Below are 23,600 nucleotides of genomic sequence, written 5' to 3' on the forward strand. Positions count from 1 at the left end.
TCCTTATTTATCAATAATTACTTTAAATGTAAATTGATTAAATTCTCCAATCAAAAGGCATGAAGTGACTAAATGCATTTTTTAAAATGACCCAAATACATACTGCCTACAAGAGACTCACTTCATCCCTAAGGACACACATCATCTCAGAGTAAAGGGATGGAAGAAAATACCTTATGAACGTGGAAACCATAAGGAAGCAGGCCTAACTATACTTATATCAGACAAAATAGACTTTATGTCAAAAACCATAGCAAAGTGACAAAGGATGTTATTATATAATGATAAAGGGGTCAATTCATCAAAAGGATATAACAATTGTAAAGACTGTATATATTTACAGTCTTTACAATTGCTATATTGTAAAGGGTTTACAAGTACCTCCATGAGCTATGCTCTCATCTCCCATTTACTCTCTGACATCATCTCCTGCTACTCTTCCCCACTTCTTTCTCCACTGCAGTCACAATGACCTCCCTGTTGTTTCTCAGACATGTCAGCATGCTCCTGCCTTCAAGTCTTTTCACCTTCTGTTTACTTCACCTGGTATTTTCTTCCCTCAGACATAAGCATGGCTCAGTCCCTTACCCCCTTTAATCTTTTGCTCAAATAGTGTTATTGTGGCTTTCCCTGACCCCCCAGTTTAAAAGTGCACACACATATCAATTCTGGTATCATTTGATTTCTCTTTGCTGCTCTACTTTCGTTCATCGTACCTAGCACCTTCTAATATAAAAATAATTTACTTTTTTATTATCCATCATTTTCCTGGAATTGTTTGTTTGTCTTTTTCATTTCCTCAGAGGCTAGGACAATGCCTTGCACAAAGAAAGTGCTGAATTAATATAGCCATACTAAATGTAAATGTATAAGAATGCATAAGTGTAAGAAGGCATAAGCACACATAAAACATTTGTAACCGCAAAGTCTAGTACTCTGGAAGATCAGTACCATTTATATATGATTGACCGCAGAGTGGAATTGTAGAATCCTTTTTTGAAGGAAAACATTGCTTTTTATAAGAATGAAGGGTGAAAGCAAGAAAACTCAATATATTTTCTCTTTTCTTTTTACTGTATGGTTTGAATATTTTGATTCATCTGAAAAGAAAATTAATTCATATTTTATCATATGTAATATATAATTCACATAAAAATTTCTTCTTCTGTAGAATGCATGTTTGTATAATATTCCATTTTTCTGTTGGATACTTTGTCATTTTCTTATTGATATATATGATTTCATTATGTATTTCCATACTAATTCTTTGTCTTTTATAAGTGTTACAAATATTTTCTCTCAGTTGGTAGCTTAGCTTTTCACTTCCTTTATGATGTCTCTAATGGAAAAAAATATTAATACCAATGTAATCAAATTTATCCATATTTTATTCTATAGTTAGTACTTTCTGTGCTTTAATAAATTCTTTTCTTCCTCAAAGTCAGCAAAATTTACACCAATAAAAATTTTAAACTCTTGTATTTGACACTTAAATTTTTAGTCTTTCTAGTCGGTATTTCAGTATGTATTGTGAGATAGAGATCCAAATACATTTTTTTCCTCTTTAGATCCTGAATTTTCTGGCTCTGGTTTTGAATAGTTCTTCCTCTTCCCATGCTACCTGTCACATATTAAATTTCCACATACATGTGCATCTCCTTCAAATCCTCTACTCTGTTGCATTGGTAAATCTGTCTATCCTTGACTCATACCATTCTATTACTATGTAATCACTATAGGCTTATAATTTAACCTTAATTTCTAGTAGGGCAAATCACCTTTCATTGATCATTTTCTTCAGAAGTGACTTGCCTTAAGCTCACTAGTGATCATGACAATGTAAACAAGACCACAGTGTGACCCCAATTTATTCCCATTCAAATGGCCAAATTAAGTCTGATAATTATTGTGATGGCAGCGATAGGGAGCAACATGAATTAGTCGTGGCATTAGAAATTGGTACAACACTTCGAATAGCAGTTTGGCATCATTGTGTAAAGCTACACATTTGCATATCCTGAAGCTCCAGAAATTTTACTCCTAGATGTATACTTAGAGAATATCAAAAGGAAGGGGCACATAGATAGGAGTTATTTGAAATGCTCAAGTTATCTGAAATGTTAAGTTGGAAGTAGGTTACTAGTGGAACATTATACAACTTAGTTAATTGTATAAAAGAAGGTCATATGCAGACCAATGATGGTAACCTATAATTCCATAACTCAGATTGGACTAACTGCTATAACAAGCAAACAAAACTCTCACTGCCATAACACCAAAAAAAAAAAAAAAAAAAAAAAATTTACCATTCACTCACACAAAAGTCAATGCAGAAATTCCTAGAAAATTGTCTTTCTTCAGAGCTCTTCTCCAAAATGTGATTCAGGAATCTAGTCTGCTTCCACCTCTGAGCAAAACCATCCCTTACAGCCTGGGAGTCCTTTTCTTCCAGCTGCAGGAAGGCAACAAAAGAACATGGAAAAGCACACCTATTCTTAACTACTTTGATCTGGAAGTGACTTTTTTCCTTTGGTCACATTTCACTAGTAAGAACCAGTTATCTGGTCTGATCTAGAAGCAAGGACAGAGGGGAAGAATGGGGTTGCATGTGGGAAATGTGATCTAGATCTGTGTTTGTAAAAAAGAGCAATTCAGGTCTAGCATGCCCTGCTGCAACTATGCAACAGTGATTAATCCAATTGTGCAGCTACGGTTCTGGTTCTTTTATACACTCTAAACAACTTTATTATTCTTCAGCCATTTCATTTCTATTTTTTTCTCACAGTTTCATTGAGATATAATTAACATGCAGCACTGTATAAGTTTAAGGTGTACAGCATAATGATTTGACTTACCTACATCATGAAATAATTATCACAATGTTTAATGGACATCCATTATTTTATATAGATGCAACATTAAATAAAAAGAAAAAATATTTTTCCTTGTGATGAGAACCCTTAGAATTTACTTTCTTAACAGCTTTCATATATAACATACAGAAGTGTTAATTATTTTTATCACACTGTACATTAATCACTAGTACTTATTTATCTTACAACTGGAAGTTTGTACCTTTCAAATACTTTCATCCAATCTCCCCTCTCCCCACCCGCCGCCTTTCGTAACCACAAATCCAATCCCCTTTTTTTTCTGTTTGTTTGTTGATTTGTTTGGTTTTGACATATAAGTAACCTACAAAACTATGTTAGTTCCTGGTACCAACACAGTGATTCAATATTTTTATACATTTCAAAATGGTCACCATGATAAGTCTAGTTGTCACCATACAAAGATATTACAAAATTATTGACTATATTCCCCACAGTGTACATTTCATAACTGACTCATTTATTTTGTCACTGAAAGTTTGTACCTCTTAGTTTCCCTCACCTATTTCTCTCCTCCCCTCACCCCCTTCCCTCTGGCAACCACCTGTTTTTTCTCTGTATCTCTAACTCTGTTTCTGTTTGGTCACGTTTTTTAAATTTTTTTATTTGTTTTTTTTTAAGATTCCACATATAAGTGAAATAATACACTATTTGTCTTTCTCTGACTTATTTCACTTTACATAATTCCCTCTAGTTCCATCCATGTTGTTGCAAATGGCATGATTTCATTATCCTAAGGTTCTATCTTTTCAAAGGCAAAAATAAAAGCAAGGACTTCCCTGGTGGTGCAGTGGTTAAGAATCTACCTGTCAACGCAGGAGACATGGGTTTGAGCCTTGGCCCAGGAAGATCCCACATGCTGCGGAGCAACTAAGCCCGTGTGCCACAACTACTGAGGCTGCACTCTAGAGCCCGTGAGCCACAACTACTGAGCCCACGTGCCACAACTACTGAAGGCCGTGTGCCTAGAGGCCGTGCTCCACAACAAGAGAAGCCACCACAATGAGAAGCCCGTGCACAGCAACGAAGAGTAGCCACTGCTCACAGCAACTAGAGAAAGTCTGCACACAGCAACGAAGACCCAAAGCAGCCAAAATAAATAAATTTATTTTTAAAAAATTAACCATTCATTTAAAAATAAATAAATAAAAACAAGATTACTACTATTGTTTTCTTTGAAACATACTTCCAGTATATTTTTTCTTATATTGTACTTAGCTTTCTTCCCCCTAATTTAAAATAGCATTGTCATATTTTTTCTGATAAAAACAGTATGGTTATTGTAAAAAAAAGTCAGACGCTATAGAAAAAATAATTTTTTTAAGAAAATTCACCTAAATCCCACTACCTAAGATAGCCATTTAACCACTACTGATGGACCTTCTTCCAAGCATCTCTCAGATAAATATGCCTACACGTATATCCCTTCACAGTCTTTTTGCAGCATTCAATGGCTGTAGATTTATTGTACATTTGCAATGTGTGAGGCTTTGTGCTAAGCGCTCAAGGGCATTAACCTATTTAAGAATAGCAATATTATAAATTAAGTAGAATTATTATCTATATTTCATAGATGAGAAAATTGAGGCTAGGAGAAGTTAAGTAATCCACTCACAATCCCAAGCCTCAGTGATAACAGAGTGAAGATTCAAACTCAGATCTGCGAGATTCCAAAGCCTAAGCTTTTAAGCAGTGCCCTATGCTGTCAGGTCTTCTCTGATGCACTTACTACTCCCTATTGATAGAGTCTCTAGGTAATTTCCTTTCTAAACCGCAGACCACACAGCAACGAGAATAGACATGTCTTTGAACTTTCTGTACTTTTCTGTGTATCTCTTTGTCATCAGTTCCCTCCAGAAAGTTTTCACAAAACAGTCTCTTACTTTCATACATACTGCTTTCTTGAAAAGCTGTGCAAAGGTTGAATATGTAAAAATGAAGCCTGCTGGCAGGTAAATGCCACATAAGATACCTCTCAAGGGTCGTTGCTTTTCTACTGATCTGCAGAGCCAAATTTGTTACATGAAAGTCAATTTATACCACTCAGACTTTGGAAATGCTTCCATTTATGGTATGCATTGACGTGCAATTTTTAATTTATTTTATACCAGCTCAATGGTTCTCAAATATCATGTTTCGTACCCCTCAATTAGAAAACATCTTTCTAAATCCGAACACCTAGATTCATGTAGTTTGTTGGTCAGATACTCCATGTTGCATGCATGTGGATTCATGGTTCATTAACTTGTTCTTTTACTAAACTCTCACATCGTTTGGAGTGTGTTGTTTTGATTACCTTTTAGTAAGTGTTCGTTGTTGTATATTGGAAAGGCATGGTCTTGGACATCAGATAGAAGTGGCCACAAACACCAAGTCTGCATTTTTAATAGTTGTGTAAATGTGGGTGAGGCACTTTGCATTTCTGAACTTCAGTTACGTTATTTTGAAAGATGCTTTAGCATTCTTCAAGCACTATTGAGAATACACGATTATGAAATAGATGAACCTAAAATAAGTAATCAATAAATTTGTTTCCTTCCTTCCTAAAAAAAACAAATCTATGGATATTTATTTATAACATATGAAACTGTGGCTTATAGTAAGGTCAAAATAGGGCCTAAATTACCCTCCCACTAATAAGGTATGAAAACGCAAGTTTTCCCAGATTAACCAATACTGGGTTTTATCAATCATTTTAGCCATTGCAAACATATAGGGGAAAGGTTAATGTTTACATCTTCTTCAGTTTCAATTGCTTTGACTACCAGTAAAGCTGATAATATTTTACAAATTGCCTTTCAGTAATTTTTGCCCATTTCCTTTGGAATGTTTGTACCTTTCTTTTTATTTGTGAGAGTGTGCTGTCATATTTATTACAACTATTTTTCTACTAAATTTCCTGACTATTGCAATGCTAGTAATACATAAAAAGTGAGAGTACTAGGTATATACTGGTTTATTCACTTTCACAGGAACTACACATACTTCCTGCAAACCTCAAGAGTGCCTTTTCTAACAGAAAACCTCAGCTTAAAAGTACAGATAAAATATTTTAGTTTGCATATTTCTTGTGCAAGATCTAGACCAGGGGTTTCTCCATGAGGGGAAAGTATCTTGTTGCTCTGACATTTTGTTTGGGGACTCTCATTTAATCCATAATGAATAAAACACTGCTTATTACTCAGAGCTCTTCTACTATGTGTTCCTTACTTATTAATTAGGTGACTTATAAAGAAACACCACTTAAAATGGAGTACAAGAAACTATGCCACGGATACCAGTAGAGGCTCTAGCACAAACTAGTTTTGAGGAATCAGCCAAGCAGTGACTGTCAGTGACTCAGTGCTTCTATCTTTACTTTCATTAACCTCTTGGACATATGATGGAAGCTGGTAGTATTATGTCTACAAAATACTCAGATAACATACAAAGTACAAGTGTAATTTGTAACCATGCTCTTTCTCTTTTGCCATGTAGATCATAGTATGTCAGACAATAATGCAGGTAAAGAAGTGAAATTAAGGAAATTAGGTAGCTCAAGGGTACATTTTTATGTTCAAGTTCAGCATAATTAAAAGGCAAAGAGGAGAGGGAGAGAGAGAGAAAAAATAGTACCTAATATGAATTGAATGAGTAGCCTGTTCTCACTCCCAAGGGTTTCTAAGCAGAGTTTTGCAGGTACTGCCAATGGGTACTGTGAAAACAAGTGGCCTTCATACTTTGATTTTCAAGTTGCCACCAAAATCTCTCCTGACCCAAAGCAATACTCCCATGATTCTGACATAATATCAGAAATCCCTCCATTAAAGTCATTTACTCATAAAATTACACCTTCATTCAACAAAAACAGTTTTTATTATGTGTAAGATACCATCTTAGAAATAAGGGAAAAGAAAAGAATAAGGTATGACTCATGTTCTGGTGAGTGATACATATCTATATCTACAGACATATAGATATATGTCATAATCCATTGCAACACGACCTGTACTATCATAGCTTGATTAATTACTTGAAAAGGAACATTGAATCTCCAGGAGCCAAAGACAATCCTGGGGGTGCATAGAGCATAGAGCCTCACTCTCAGATATTAACACTGAATTATGGTTAATACATTACATAATAGAATGTCATTCTATGAAGCAAGAAGGTCCCTAAGGGAGCTCACAGAGAAGATAATTCTGAAGAAAGAACGTGGGAAGATTGGCTCTATTGGCATTTTCCCAAGGGTTTTATACCAAACACTAGTTTTGAAGGTTATTCTATGATAAAAGAAGATGGGGTCCACTTCTAATAAGCTTGGGATATTTTTGTGTATTATTAAATCACAGTGTACATCACCATATTAAAAGTTCTGAGAAGACCTGCAGTAAAATTTAGCTAACCCAGCTTTTCCTAAATATTTTTAACTTACAGAACCCTTTTTCATAGAAGACTTAAACAAACTGGAGATGTATTTTAGAAATGCTAATCCAGTGCATTGGTATTCTGTCTAGCGAGGGCCATACTAACAGTTAGGTGTGATAGGGGTGGGTGCTAAACATAGCACTGTCTAAACTAGTAAGCACAGGAGTCATTTTAAGTTTTGTTTTCCTTTTTTTCAGAAGGCTGACATTTTGGCCACAAAGTCTGCCATAATCTTAAAATCCTCTGTCATGCAGAATTCAAACACTTATCGGTTTCCTAAACTGGATGTCAGGTAGCCTCTATCTGCCTGAAAAGAAATATACCTGAGGCCTGACATCCATGGCCAGCAACCATCCTAAGGAGCATTTCCTTGAGAAGCCACATACTGCAATGGAAACCACGAGCTGTAAAGTCACATCGTTCAATCTTATCCTGATCCTGGTTCAGTTGATATAAGATGTGTTACACGAAGGAGAATCAAGATCATCCCCACCTCACAGACATCAGAATTAGAAACAGAACATATAACTTGTCTGGATCATAGGAGGGACTCAATAAATGGCAGTGATTACAGTCAAAAGATAGTCACTGAAATCAACACAAAGACTCAAAACTAGAGCCAAGACTGCCAGAAAAGTTGGTGACAAGAGAGGAATGTGGTTTTTATGAGAGGTTATGATTTTATTTTTATGAATACTAATGACTGATTTTTTGGAGTCAGCCAAACCTATGATCCTCTGTTTCCCTTACCTGATCTCCTTCCCATACTTGAAATACCAGGAGGAAGATGTATGTCACTAGACAACTTTGACCTCAGGCTAGAAGACATTTCCATCTTCCCGATGAAGGATCACTCACAAATACAATAAGACCTCTTTATTGTGGAATAATTAGTGTGTGAGTGTTATGGATGACCTAACTCTCTGATTAACCAAAACAATTTTTAACTTTATTCTTTACTGAAAATTTTTCCAATTTTTTTTTCTGATAGAGCAGAGGAAAAATACCGAATCCTTAATGATTGAGCCTCAGTCAACACATTTCATATTAGTACCACAGACCAATAACCGATACACAAAACCTAGAAGGATTCTGACAATGTATGCATTCACTTAAAGAACATATGACACTAGATTGAACCTGAGTGGGTCCCCAAAGTTGATTCCAAAAACAAATTGATCAAATGTTGTCTTATCAGAGTCTTAGCCTGGATATTCCATATAAAAGAGCAGCTACCATCCCACTCCTAAAATTTCTTGTCACCTGCTTCATTTGGACTCATAGCTCTTATCATCACCTTTGACACATCTTTGTATATTCTGTGTATTGTTCTTCTCTCTCTACTAGAATCTAATGTCCTAAGAGCTGAGACTGTTTCAGTCTTGAATTCTCAGTGCCTATAATGTAGGAATTCAATAAACATTTATTGATTAAATAAAGGAATAGAAACTGATTCTCTTGTCATTTTCTTCTAAGAACAAAACAGAGAAGCCCTGTTCAATTTAACTTGGAGCAAACCACTATATGCTGATATTATCCTAGAATCATGAAACATATGGAGGGGGAAAAGCTTAAAGTTTACAGGGACTAGAACAGATCTTAAAATGATCTAGCCAATCCACTATCTTTTTATGAATGGGAAAACAAATTACACTTACGGATGCACACAGTTCAATGCATTTTGAGAAATGAATACCCCTCTGTAACTAGTACCACAAGACATAGAACATTTCTGTTGCCCTTGTGTCCTTTCCCACTCAATCCTCTCCATCCCTGGGCCCAGGCAACAAATGATCTGCTTTCTGTCACTGTAGATTAGTTTTCCTGTTCTAGAATTTTATATAAATAGAAGCATACAGTGTGTCATCTTTTGAGTCTGGTTACTTTTACTCAGCATAGTGTTTTCAAGATTCATCTACATTGTTCCATGCATCTGAAGTTCGTTTAATTTTATTGCTGAATACTATTTCATGGCATGAATTTAGAACAATTTGTTTATCTAGTCACCTGCTGATGGACATTTGGGTTGTTTCTAGTTGTGGGCTTTTATTAATAAAGTTGCTATGAATACTCTTAAAAAGCAAAATTACAGTTATGGGCAACACCAGGAAACTAATGCCTGTTCTGTCACATCCCTAGGGCAGGGCTCAGTGGAAGTCAGAAGAGTGACCCCGCCAACAAAAAATGTGATATAGGGCTTCCCTGGTAGTGCAGTGATTAAGAATCCACCGGCCAATGCAGGGAACACGGGTTCGAGCCCTGGTCCAGGAAGATCCCACATGCCACAGAACAACTAAGCTCATGCGCCACAACTACTGAGCTTGCATTCTAGAGCCCATGAGCCAGAACTACTGAAGCCCACGAACCACAACTACTGAAGCCCGCGTGCCTAGAGACCACGCTCTGCAACAAGAGAAGCCACCGCAATGAGAAGCCTGCGCACTGCAACCCAAAGTAGACCCTGCTTTCCGCAACTAGGGAAAAGCCAATGCATAGCAATGAAGACCCAATGCAGCCAAAAATAAATAAATAAAATAAATACATTTAAAAAAAAATAAAAGAATAAAGAGATGAGATTGACAAACATGAATCATTTTTTCAAAAATGTGATCTATATGGGGGAGAATGATTAATGCATTTCTTTGTTTGCTTTTCCAACTACACAACACAGAGCTCCCATGGAAAAAGTACACAGTGATAGGTTCATGTGGTGGATGCATGCTCGTACGCTAGTCTTCCCCCATCACCTGCAGTGGCTCCTTTTCTGCGATCCTCTTCGCAGTTCACTGCATCCAACCGGGACAGACATTAAAGTAAAATTAAGTATGAACTGCATTGTGACCTGGGAAATCCACACAACTCTAACCCATCTACTTCCCTTCTTTCTGTAAATGACATTACTCAAGTAACTTTTAAAAAATTCAAAGTGTTGATCATCATCTTCTTTTTCAAAGTTGTGATTAGTACCCCTAATTTCATTATACATTTTCTTACTTAAGGTATTTTAATATGTTCCATAATAAGCTATAAATGTAAAGCTGTCCCCGAAAATTTCCCTCAAATACCTATAAAAGTTTTATACTCCCCTTTGCTGCTTAGCTGACTTTACAGCTTACCTTTTCCTTCTCTTTATGACCATGATCATTTTTCTTTGGGTCACAGTCAATAGTCTACAAAAATGAGTCACCATATTTGCACCAATCTCTACACTCCCAGAGCCTCCCATTTTTTTTTTTTAGTTCTTGTTTCTTCTTTCTTTCCTCATGTCACTTATATTATCCCTGCTGTAGGAATTTACTTAATCGTTGTATTATTATCTCCTATTGGAATAAAGCCTATTAATTTCTGAGTTTACCATCAAAACCAAAGATGGAATCATCCTCCCACTGTTAGAATCAGTTGATAGTCCTAACATTTAAAAAATAAATCTTTAGATATTCAGCATCTGGATTTTTCTTACCTAGTCAAAATAAATTTGTTAGGGGTATTTACTTTGCATAACTGACATGAAAGGAGTTTAATAAATGTGTAAACTTTGCGAATTTAGTGCCTCAACTGTTAGTGTGAGGAAATGCTAACACTTTTATTAAACAGTTCCTAGAAGTGAATGTATGAATGTATTGAAAGAAGGTAGAAAAATTACACGTGCACTTAAGTATTTCTGGCAGGGATATCTCCACCAAAAAAAAAAACAAAAACAAAATGGTGCACATATAGAAACAAAAATGGTGCACATATAGAAATTCAAGGAAGCAAATATCAAAATGAAGAAGACTTTTTTTTCTATTCAATGGGGAGAAGAGAGTGAATTAATTATTCAGGTATTATGCCTATGATGGAGTTAGTCATTGAAATATATTAATGTGGGTTTTTTCCCTTTCCACATTGGTGTCTGTAGTGGGTATTTGCCAGAATGGTGGCAATATGACTTCCTATGTCTATGGACATTCCCATATCATAGTCCTTTCTCCCAATGTAGAGTCCTGAGTCCATCTCCAACCTGTCATTGTCATATGGCTTAGATTGAACCAATCAAACTACCACTACAAGTTTGGATTTGGAAGAGATTAATATGCAGATAGAAGGCTCCACATGGAATCCATGTTTTGGGAGAATTTTATGATTGTGGACAAAAGCCATGGAGTTTGTTTTTAGTTAACTGACTTTATTTTTAAGGTCAGTTTTAGTTTCACAGCAAAATTGAGCAGAAAGTACAGAGTCCCCATATATCCCCTTGCCCCACACACATGTATAGCCTCCCCCTCTCATCATCCCACACCAGAGGGGTCCATTTGTTCCACTGATGAACCTACATTGACACATCGTCACCCAAAGTCCACAGTTTCCATTAGGACACAATCTCTGTGCTTTCCATTCTATGGGTTTTGACAAATGTACCCACCCTTTACAGCTTCATACAGAATAGTTTTACCACCCCAAAACTCACCTGTGCTCCACCTATTCATCCCTCCCTCAGTCTAAATTTCCGGAAACCACCACTCTTTACTGCCTCCATAGTTTGCCTTTTCCAAAATGCCATATAATTAAAATCATATATTATGTAGTCTTTTCACATTGACTTCTTGCACTTACTAGTATATTTTTAAGTTCCTTCCATGTCTTTTGTGACTTGATTGCTCATTTCTCTTTACTACTGAATAATTTTTCATTGTATGGGTGCAGCAGAGTTTATTTATCCAGTCTCCTGTCGAAGGACATCTTGGTTGCAAGGACATCTTGGTTTGGGCAATTTTGAAAAAAAGCTATTACAACATCCATGTGCAGGTTGTGTGTGAGCATATGTTTTCAACTCATTTGGGCACATTCCAAGGATAGCAAGTGATGGATCATATGGCAAGACTATGTTTAGCTTTGTGAGGGACTGCCAAACTATTCATAAGTGGCTGCGCCACTTTGCATTCCCACCAATAATGAATGAGAATTCCTGTTGCTCCAAATCCTTGCCTTCATTTGGTGTTGTTAGTGTTTTCAATTTTTACCATTGTAATAGGTGTGTAGTGGTATGTCATTATTATTTTAATTTGCAATTTCCTGATGAGGTATGATGTTGAGCATCTCTTCCTTTGTTTATTTTCCATCTGTATATCTCCTTTGGTGAGGTATTTGTTAAAATCTTTTGCCTGGGTTCTTTAGTCAAGTTGTTTGTTTTCTTATCGTTGAGTTCTAAGAGCTCTATGCATGCTTTGGGTAACAGTCCTTTATCAGATATGTCTTTTGAAAGTATTTTCTCCTAACCTGTGGCTTATCTTCTCCTTCTCTTGACAGTCTTTCACAGAACAGAAGTTTATAATTTTAATGAGCTCCAACTTAATTTTTTCTCTTAAGGAGCAGACCTTTGGTTTTATACCTAAAGCAAAAATAATCTCCAAACACAAGGGCATCTAGATTTTCTCCTATGTCATGTTCTAGATGTTTCATAATTTTGTGTTTTACACTTGGCCTATGATACATTTTGAGTTAATTTTTCTTGAAACGTGTAAGGTCTGTGTCTAGATTTTTTTTTTTTTTTTGCTTGTGGATACCCAGTTGTTCCAGAACTATTTATTGAAAAGATTATCCCTTCTCCCATCATACACACTCTAAGAAGAGTTGTACATTACCACTCTCTTTCCTGAGGCTGAGATATCACAGAAAGTCACTATCTGAGATCAGGCTCAGTTTCTTAATAACTGTGTGCTCTTAGCCAAGACAATCAATCTCTCTGTGGCTCAGTTTTCTTACCATTTAAATTTCAGTGACAGTTTTAGACTCGCTGTATTCTTACATCTAATATCTACGAACAAATATAATACTCTACAAGTATTACAATCACAGTGGAAGAATTTCCTAGTGAAGAGAGAAACATGTGACGTCTTTCTTCAAACTAGCTAAGGATGCATCTTTCATTTCCTATTTAATAATCGTAACTCATACTTATATATAAATTCAGAAAAATTTTAGAGAACATTCTTGGTATAATTCTCCCCTTCTCTCTGTTATTTCTATTTCTTGATCATGTCCATATTATTACCATTTCAAATGCTGTACTGCAATTGGTTTTCTTACATCATAGTGTCATCTGCTGGATTGTGAGTTCCTGGAGAACAGAAGTGGTGTTTTAATTATCTTGACATATACTAAGCTTAACAAGCTGCCTGTCTTATAGCAAGTACTCAAAACTATTTGCTGAATTGAACCTCCTGTTAATAAAGTTTATTTTCTGTTATACATAATTTTAGAAATATGAAAGTATAGAATGAAGGATATAATGTAATTTGTTATTCCTCCCATTCATCCCCAGAATATTAATTGACCCCCTCCCACCGTTCTGTGCTAGGCAAGGGGACCTGGTGTCACACAAGCAGCTTCCAGTCTAAATACAGGATTGGGGTGAGGGAAGCACAGACAGGCAAAGGAGTCATTTCAATATAAATTGGTAAGATTTAGGTTAAAGTTAAGTATAAGATGCCACAGAAGCACAAAAGAGGGGTTGCAGTCACTAAAAATACAAATTAATATTGTAAGATCTCTCCTTCTTAGATTATTTCATTGAATTGAATTGAAGTCCAAAAGACCACAGGGTTATTGTTAGTAGACTCAGGTCCTACCTAAGTGATTCAAAACATCCAGTCAGTTAGTTAAAAGTTATGTGCACTATTTGGTTGAAACCTCTTAGCCTTACCTAGCTCCTTTAGATAATGTGATAACAAGATATGTATACCTATATTCTTCCACATATATTATTATCTTTTGAAAACCTCTAGAGTTTGGAAGACATTTGGGAAACTCAAGTACATGTTCAGTCAGGAAACTTTCCTTTCATCTTCTGTGACTTTGCTAGGTCTCACCCCTCATAAAACAAGTGTTTTCTTCTTAGTGTTTCATTTAAGACCAGCTTTGAACATTATTGTAGGCAAATATCAATGAGAAAAGACAGATGACACCACCCTTTGCTAGGAGGCACTGTGTTAATCATTTCCTCTCTGGTTCACTAGTTGGATGACTAGAAGTAAGCTGATTCCAACAAGCCGCCCTCAGTTACCCTCTGAAAATACTTGACATTGCTGACTCTCCCCTTAGGACTAGTAAAACAGTCCTTTCTCTTCCCTTGAAACTATCTAGGTTTGATCATCTCTTAACTATTTAAAATCACATAGAAGTGGATGTACACATCATCAGCTACTTGGATAGTAGAGTCATACATATGAATCAAATTAGCAACTTAATAAGAACAGGGGGGCATGAGTCTGGGGTGCTAAGTGACCAGGTGAAGTAATGTTAATTAAAACGTTACTGCAAATTGTGATCACATTCAAAAAATGTTCCAGGTGACAGTGTTTGGAATGTTAAAATCTTACTGGCAAAACAAAAATGCATGACTTGTATGGTAACTAGAGTAGTGACAGTTATGGAAATCACAGAAAGGCAGTGAGATCATTGCCCAGTTTGAGGAGAATTGATTTTTGTTGGAATAAAGTATCTTTCCATCAAAAGTCTAATCTTTGCTACTTTGGCAAATGAAAGAACTCGCAAGTTGTATTTTTTTTTCTTTCTTTTAAGGAGATCAAATGAGACACAGAGGTATGAGAATTTGCTCCAGATCAAACTTGAATGAAGCTAATTTTTGAGTAGTGAACCCTCAGAATGGGACCCCAATAGTGGTTGGATCATTTTCTCCTTTATTCCATAAAGATAGAACTCCATTATGAAGACAGGTTGAAATAGATTTTAAATTGTCATTGTCACAGTTGTCACCTATAACTCATGTGTAGAGAACCATTTTGCACTAGAACCTAAAAATGATGAATATATCTTTCATCGCTGATAAACACTGACCAAAATCTCTCCCATCATGGATACCATCAACGAAGTACAGTTAGGACAGAAATAGAACACAAATGATGTATTATTTTTCCCAATATGTAATGAATAAACTTTGGGACTGTTCTTAATAATAAACATGTATTAATTAGAGCATCTAAATGAATATGAAAGACATAAAAATATTAAAACAATAATTTGACTCATGCAGCACTTTTATAAAAGGTGAATATAATGTAATGAGTCCATGAGCTTTAAAGGGAAATGAGCTGCCTGGCTAGTGAGGGGACAAGATGCCAGAGGGTCACTACCCACTCAGGGTCACAGCTGTACTGCTGGATTGCTGGGCTCCTGTAGGCTTGGTCTGGCTCACATTTCTCCTGGTGGACTTTATTGTTCGGACTGCTTTTTTCACCCATTCAACTTGTGGATCAGCACAGACTTTAAGGCCACGTCTGGTAATAAATCTGCAATGCAAAGAAAAAATAGACAAAGTCAGTCACATCCTCAAAGTCTTGGGACCAGAAGTTAAGATCAGATCATATATAAGAGATCTTGTGCAGAAATGACTGGACAAAACAGTCTTTCAGATTCAGGAGAACATAAATGAAAATCTTTCCTCTGCAATCTATTTTCCCATAAAGGAGAAATAGCTCCAGGTAATACCCAGATCCCTGGCTCAGCATAAATTGCAGGCTCCTTTTCTCATCATTGCTACCAGGTGATGTAATTAAACTGGACATTTGAGGTCATCTAGTCCAATTATTACATATCATCTTCTTTTTCAAATTTAAACACACTTATTTTCTGGACAAAAGGTAATTTCTTTATCATATTTTGGGAGGTAAAGTTGCAATTGTGTGTTGAGAAGAGTTGCTGTTCTGAAGATGAGATCCTAGAAAGAGAACGGTACCATGTAGGCTAGTTGTTGACACTATTCCTCGAGATATGGCAACTGATAAAATATGGCACTCTACTCCAGCCCACCATAAGGGCAGAGAAAGGCAGGGAAGGGGAAGGATGGGAAGGAAGGCATCCCACACCAGTGTGTCTCTATGGTCAAATCCTGATCTGAACCAGCCAGCTCTAAACCTAACCCTCGGGACTGAGCATATTATTCATCTGGTTCCCAGTTAGATTCTTCTGCTAAGATAAAGCAGAAAGGAGGGTGATAGTCTTCACTCGGTTGCCAATTTTTTGTCATAAACATTGTTTGGGGCTACATAAAGGCATGGTTCATATGGAAAAACAGAAAGACTATTGGCTATGTTGAGGTTTTCCTCCTTGTTGACATTTTTCCTGAGGAGGGCAGCATTTCTATATATCTGTGTTCCATCAAGCCCAGATTTGGGGGAGAGCAACTCACATCACTGCTTTCATGGGGCCCTCCTTGATGGTGTAGGTCTTGATTTTTTTAATTGGTAGTTGCTGGGTAGTCAGACTCACACAGATGGTCTTTTCTAGAACTTCACTCCCCACACCTAGGAAAGAAAACCATGTAAATAAAAATAAAATATAATTTCTAATACTATAAATGTTTGAATACTATAAATAAACCAACAAAGAGTGACATGATAAAGAATAATTTGGGAAAGGAACACTAAATATGGGAGAGGTAGCTCATTGTTGACTGAATAAATAAAGGCATTTTCATTTTAAATGGTAAAATGTAAAATATGTGAAAGAAGTAGTTCATAAAGTACTCCTCCTCAACAGAAATGGTCCAGGGGATTAAACTTTTTAAGTGTAGAGAACATCTTACATTAGAGAAGGGAAAATTACTTGGAAGAGTGAATAATAGTAAGGGTTTTCTAAAATCTAAAAAGGATTTCTAAGTGCTGATTTCCTCCTAAGTTGAAGAGACTGGTATTTGCTTCTCAAGGAAGTAAATATTCTCAGAGACTATTTCTTAGAGAAATATTCAGCAAAAAAGCATCTAAAATAATAGCTGATGATGACAAAGTTTGAGCTACAGTGTTGCTGATATCAGAAGTCTTTCTATAAACATGAAACTGAGCAGAAGGTATTCACTAACATTGCTCTTCATCTCTCCTTCTTTCCATCACAAAATATCCAGCCTGTACATTCTTAACCCTCTACATTTGCCTATTTATTTATTTACTTATTTTTTATTTTTTGCCAATTTATTTCTAATGCTGAACTATCTCTGAACCGAATGAAAGAGGGAAATACCCAAGTGTCTACAGTCTTCCTCAGTCTTCTTTCCCCTACCCATACATGGGTTTCCACCAAATGGCAGAATATTGTCTCAGAAAAATGCCAGCCAGCCATGGTTAAGACAACATTTGGCCTAAACTTTTTGTTTCATCAATATTTTTTTATTTGGGGCACAATTTCAGGGAGTTCCAGACATTGCCATCTCTATTTACGGACACCCTTGGCATCCACGATCAGGTTCAGATATTCTAGTCTAAGTAATAAGTCTACGGATTAGGAGGTTGAAAGGACAGTTAACTGAAACGTTAATTACACCCAAAGGATATTTTCTCTTGTTGACAGAGCCACAAGGAGAAATACACTCCAACCAGCTGGGAAAAAATGATCCTTTAAGAAATATGTGTAGAATGCTCAGGTAAGTCTCAGTGTAGTGAAGTCTCATCTGGGTATGTCTTGTAGGTTTATTTGATTGTATATAAGACATTGATATTTGTTAGCACTTATGGTCTCTTATAAACTCAAGAAATTGATCATCAGTGGGAACAACATTCATAGAAGTAATAATAGACTCTCCTACACACTTAAAGGTAATATTGATTTCCTGGGTATGAAGGTATGAGCTACCAGTCATTTTTGTTTTCATAGGAAACATTGATTTCCTTCAGAACATACACCCTCTAGCTCATTCCCACATTGTGAACTGTCAAAATCTGGAGAATTTTCAAGATCAATACTAAATAGGCAAAAGCTTCAAAGTCTTCATCACCATTCCACAGCGAACATTAATCAAGAAGTTAGGACTTGTGTGGAAACCTGATAAGTGATTATAAGATTTATTTCATTTTAATCCCTGGTAAGCGTATCGGTTATAACATTCTTCTTATAGATAAGTAAGCATAGGCACAGAGAGGTGAAGAAATTTACCCCAAATCACCCAATTGTGAAAACTAGGAGCCCAGATTGTGACCAAGTTCTATCTTCAAAATCTACAAAGTCTCCTAGAGTCAAATTATTCCCATTTTCACTAGGGAAGTCTAAGGCTAAGCTGGGAGAAAGTTTACTGCAGTCAAAGCTTGAGTCAAAACGAAAATGTGTGGCCACTGCCTGCATACATAGATGCTCCTTATCTCATAAATAAGCTTTTGACTTACCTTCCACAGTGTATGCGGCGAGACAGCAGATCCCGAGGAAGGCCAGGATGAGAAGTCTCATGGCTGAGGTCCTGATGAGCTGTGCAGCGAGAGGCTGAGGAACTGATCCTTTCAGTCTCTTTTATTCCTCCAATGATCAGCGCACTTCCTGTGGTGAGAGGGCGCTTTCGAGGTGGGTGTGGAATCATGGAAAGTCTTTGCAATACTGATGCTTTCTTTGGTTGAAAAAATAAGTTCCTTTGTCCCCACTCAGACTAACCCAACACCTTGTGGCCTTTTCTCCTCCTCCTGTGGTTAACGTGTCCGTGAAACCAAATATGTGCACAGAAGAAACATAGTTGTCTCATCTCCTGCCACCAGTCTAAATTCAAACCTTCCACTGCACACATGCCCCAAGGCCATGCCAGTGTCACGGCCCAGCACAGGGACAGTGTAAAGGAAACAAGGTGGAGTGGTCCCTGTGGTCCATCTCCCCCACCTGCCTCATGGAACATCAGCTGTGACATGAGGCTTCCACCACTGTGGATCCTAAGCCCAGTGATGCCTTAGGGAGGTGAAGGGATGCTGTTGCTTCCCTGAGTTCCTCACTCCTTTGCCTTAATCTTATTTCTCTCCTCTGCCCTCATTCAAGTGATCCCCTTTCTTTACACCAGCCTCCCCACATACCCAAGAAACATTTCAATAATGATGATTGGAGCCTGTCTATATGCACAGGTTTGCCTTATTTTAACTTAATACATACCTTTTTAAAAGATTTTGAAAAGTTGTCCTCAGAAAAACTTTATTTTGGAAAAAAGAAAAAGGAAATTATCTATAATCTTACCATTCTGACTGTTTTCATTTTTAATGTTTTTCAATGAGTATCTATCAGTATATATATGTTTGCAGAGTTGAGACAATTATAAAGACTATTTTTACATCTATGTATATATGCTGCCATGTTTCTTCATAGTCTTCATGTTTCTACTCTAAATAAACACATGCACAGGCACTTAAACCATCCCCTTATAACTTATTGTTATATAAACCACATCTGTAAGGTAAATTTTGATTAATTACACTGAATCTTTTGCTTTTAATCACCAGACGTAGGATTACTAGGCAAAATCATATGATCATCTTTATAACTCTTGCTACATATTGACATATATACTTCCCAAAATGTAATTTCCATTTGCAATTCTTCCAGCAGGGTTTCAGTGTATCGGCTACAATACAACCTATCTGGCACTCAATTTGTTGTTCTTGGTTTTTGTCTTGTTTTATTTAACATAAGTATCTATAAAATGCATTTATTAATTATGTGTGTAGCTAAAAGGTTTAGTCATTACCATTCAGGGATATGAAAATAACATTCTGATTAAATATATGTATAGCTAAAAGGTTTTGCCATTGTTATTAAGGATATGAAAACTAATTCCTATATTTCTATAGAAATTATAGGTTAACCTCTAAGATGCTTTTCATTAATGGCATTTAATTTTCCACCCAGATTTTACTCAGATATTCAAATAGCTTTTTAGTTATCTCCACGTGGCTACACTGTCAGTTCTTAAACTTTGAACACATCTTTCTACTCAAAATGCTTCTCCTCCTATTACTCTTTGACATCAAATAATGTGTTATCTACGATTCAATTTCCAAATACAGATTACTTGGGTCATCTTAGACTCATTGCTAGCTACCCATATGTTGTTCTCAACCAAGCTGGACTAAGTATACCTTCAAAGTAGCTCTTCTGTATGTCTTCTCCTTTCTCGCCACAATGCTCAAGGCAAGACCCCATCACTCCTTGTTAGGACTACTGCAGTATACCAACTGATTCCCCAGGCTTGGGTCTCCTCTGTTTCCAACTATTTTCCACAGCATTGCCAGAGTAATCATTCTAAAGTCTTGATCTAATCAGGTTGTTTTCCTGCTGAGAACCTCTTTGCTAATTCCCATTGCCTACAGGATTCATTCATTGTCATATGTAAAGGTGTTCAAGATATAACACTGCTTCTTTTAAGACTCATTTTCCAGCACTCATGCACATGCTCCAAAACCTCTAGCCTTAATAAATGTCTGTGCAGTCAACCAAATGGGCCATCCTCTCTTCTACTTCCAATATATTGCCTCCATTTTCTGGAATGCCCATCCTAGCTCCCTACATAATTATTTGTAAACTCATCCTCTTTCTACAAGTTTTCCTGAATTCTCCAGATACAATTAAGTTGTGCCATCTTCTATGCTCTCTTGGAACTTTCTAGCCACCACTGTTCTATCACTAATCTCATTTTTATTCTCCTACTCAATTACATTTCTGCATCTCCCACTAGATGGCAGGCTGCTTGAGAGCAGGTATTTGCCTCAGTGCTGTCTGGGTCTCTGGCACTAGCAGAAAGTTTGCTATATAGTGGACGCTCACCAAATGGTTTTTGAATAAATGAATTTTTCAAAAGACCAACATTATAATATTGTACATTAAGTAAAGGATGAACATCTAAAAACATAAAGCCAGAAGATTGTGCCTATGTCTTCCTCTCCTGTTTATAGTCAAATAGACAAACTGACCAATGGCTGAATTTTTTTTTTTTTTAACATCTTTATTGGGGTATAATTGCTTTACAATGGTGTGTTAGTTTCTGCTTTATAACAAAGTGAATCAGTCATACATAAACATATGTTCCCATATGTCTTCCCTCTTGCGTCTCCCTCCCTCCCACCCTCCCCAACCCACCCCTCCAGGCTGTCACAAAGCACCGAGCCAATATCCCTGTGCCATGCAGCTGCTTCCCACTAGCTATCTACCTTACTGCGTTTGTTACTGTGTATATGCCCATGACTCTCTCTCGCCCTGTCACAGCTCACCCTTCCCCCTCCCCATAACCTCAAGTCCGTTCTCTAAGAGGTCTGCGTCTTTATTCCTGCTTTACCCCTAGGTTCTTCATGACATTTTTTTCTTAAATTCCATATATATGTGTTAGCATACGGTATTTGTCTTTTTCTTTCTGACTTACTTCACTCTGTATGACAGACTCTAGGTCTATCCACCTCATTACAAATAGCTCAATTTCGTTTCTTTTTATGGCTGAGTAATATTCCATTGTATATATGTGCCACATCTTCTTTATCCATTCATCCGATGACGGGCACTTAGGTTATTTCCATCTCCGGGCTATTGTAAATAGAGCTGCAATGAACATTTTGGTACATGACTCTTTTTGAATTTTGGTTTTCTCAGGGTATATGCCCAGTAGTGGGATTGCTGGGTCATATGGTAGTTCTATTTGTAGTTTTTTAAGGAACCTCCATACTGTTCTCCATAGTGGCTGAACCAATTCACATTCCCACCAGCAGTGCAAGAGGGTTCCCTTTTCTCCACACCCTCTCCAGCATTTATTGTTTCTAGATTTTTTGATGATGGCCATTCTGACTGGTGTGAGATGATTTCTTACACTCTAAGAATGAATTATTCATTTCAATTGTTCAAAGCATGCGCTACAGTCTCTAATGGAGAAGAACTAAGTAACCAACAAAAAAGTAGAAACCTATTGCAAAATGGGCATAATCTGCTAATGTGGACATTGATTGACAATCAGTTGAAAGATATTAGAACAAAATTTTCTCATCCTTGACTCCTCTCTTTCTCTTACATGCCACACCCAATCTGTCAGAAAATACTGTTGTCTCTCTGTCCTCAAAATACAATCTAAACCATTCTCATCACCCCAAGAGACCCAACTCCAAGCCACCCTCACTTCTCATCTGGATTAACAGATTCATGCAACAGCCTCCTAACTGATTTTCCTAATTCCTCCCTTATTTGCTTTTGATCAATTTACCACCCTGACAAAGGTAATCATTTCAAAATGTAAGTAATATGTTACTTCTCTGCTCAAAAATCCTTCAATGGAGCACATTTTCATGAGTGAACAACAAAGTCTTTTTTTTTTTTTTTTTTTGCACAGGCTCCGGACATGCAGGCTCAGCGGCCATGGCTCACAGGCCCAGTCGCTCCACAGCATGTGGGATCTTCCTGGACCAGGGCACAAACCCGCGTCCCCTGCATCGGCAGGCGGACTCTCAACCACTGCGCCACCAGGGAAGCCCCTCTTTTTTTTTTTTCTAAGTATTGTTTAATATATTTAGATGCTTTGCTCTATGTTAATCACTTGACCCTAGAGTAAAGGTTAAAGGGCAAAAGTATTAAAAATTAATATAGCTACCATAATTTGTTAATGATATACAATATAAAAAAGAGGAAAATTAAGGCATCAAAAACATAAAATGGAGTGGGGATTAAAATGGATAGAGTTTTTACATGCATACAACGTTATGTTGTCATAGTAGGCTGCTATATTTGTCAGATGTTTATGTAAGCCTCACAATAACCACAAAGCAAAAACAGTATATACACAGAAGAAAAGAGACAGGGATCAAAGCATATTACTATAGAAAATCATCAATTCACAAATAAATTCAGCAACAGAGGAAAAAAGAAACAAGGGGACCACAAAATAACTAGAAAACAATTGAGATGGTATTAGTAAGTCCTTAATTATCAATAATTACTTTAACTGTAAATGGATTAAATTCTCCAATCAAAAGGTCTAAAGTGACTAAGTGGGTTTTTAAAAAAGACCCAAGTACATACTGCCTACAGAGACTCACTTCATTGTTAAGGACACAAATCAGCTGAGAGTAAAGGGATGGAAGAAGATATCCCATGAAAATGGAAACCAAAAGAGAGCAAGGCTAGCTATACTTATATTTAGACAAAACAGACTTAGGTCAAAAACCATAACAACGTGACAAAGAATGTTATTTGTCTAGAATGTAAAGACTGTAAATATATACAGTCTTAACAAGGGTTTACATGTACCTCCATGACCTATGCTCTCATCTCCCATTTACTCTCTGACATCATCTCCTGCTACTCTTCCCCACTTCTTTCTCCACTGCAGTCACAATGACCTCCCTGGTGTTTCTCAGACATGTCAGCATGCTCCTGCCTTCAAGTCTTTTCACTTGCTGTTTACTTCGCCTGGTATTTTCTTCCCCCAGACATAAGCATGGTTCAGTCCCTTACCACCTTCAAGTTTTTGTTCAAATACTGCTTTCTTATTGTGGCTTTCCAAACCACGCAATTTAAAAGTGCACACACATACCA

At 36.8% G+C, this 23,600-nt stretch overlaps 1 protein-coding gene across 1 annotated transcript; it reads right to left on the bottom strand.

Moving 5' to 3' along the window:
- Positions 1–14,955: 14,955 nt before the first annotated feature.
- LOC101325672 (lymphotactin-like) lies at positions 14,956–18,624 on the bottom strand. Its single transcript, XM_033847907.2, has 3 exons — positions 18,449–18,624; positions 16,486–16,600; positions 14,956–15,586 (listed from the first exon to the last, which is right to left on the bottom strand). Exons 1-3 carry the CDS (start codon positions 18,507–18,509, stop codon positions 15,427–15,429), a joined length of 336 nt encoding a protein of 111 aa, XP_033703798.1. The 5' UTR covers positions 18,510–18,624; the 3' UTR covers positions 14,956–15,426.
- Positions 18,625–23,600: the final 4,976 nt, after the last annotated feature.

Source organism: Tursiops truncatus, chromosome 1 (genome assembly GCF_011762595.2).
Source record: "Tursiops truncatus isolate mTurTru1 chromosome 1, mTurTru1.mat.Y, whole genome shotgun sequence".
Classification (NCBI taxonomy): Eukaryota; Metazoa; Chordata; class Mammalia; order Artiodactyla; family Delphinidae; genus Tursiops; species Tursiops truncatus.

Excerpts from the sequence above, each read along its gene's own strand:
- LOC101325672 (XM_033847907.2), bottom strand. The coding sequence starts at position 18,509 with ATGAGACTTCTCATCCTGGCCTTCCTCGGGATCTGCTGTCTCGCCGCA. Across the intron at positions 16,601-18,448 it reads CGCCGCATACACTGTGGAAG|GTGTGGGGAGTGAAGTTCTA; the intron begins GTAAGTCAAAAG and ends TTTCTTTCCTAG. Across the intron at positions 15,587-16,485 it reads GGCCCCATGAAAGCAGTGAT|ATTTATTACCAGACGTGGCC; the intron begins GTGAGTTGCTCT and ends TTTGCATTGCAG.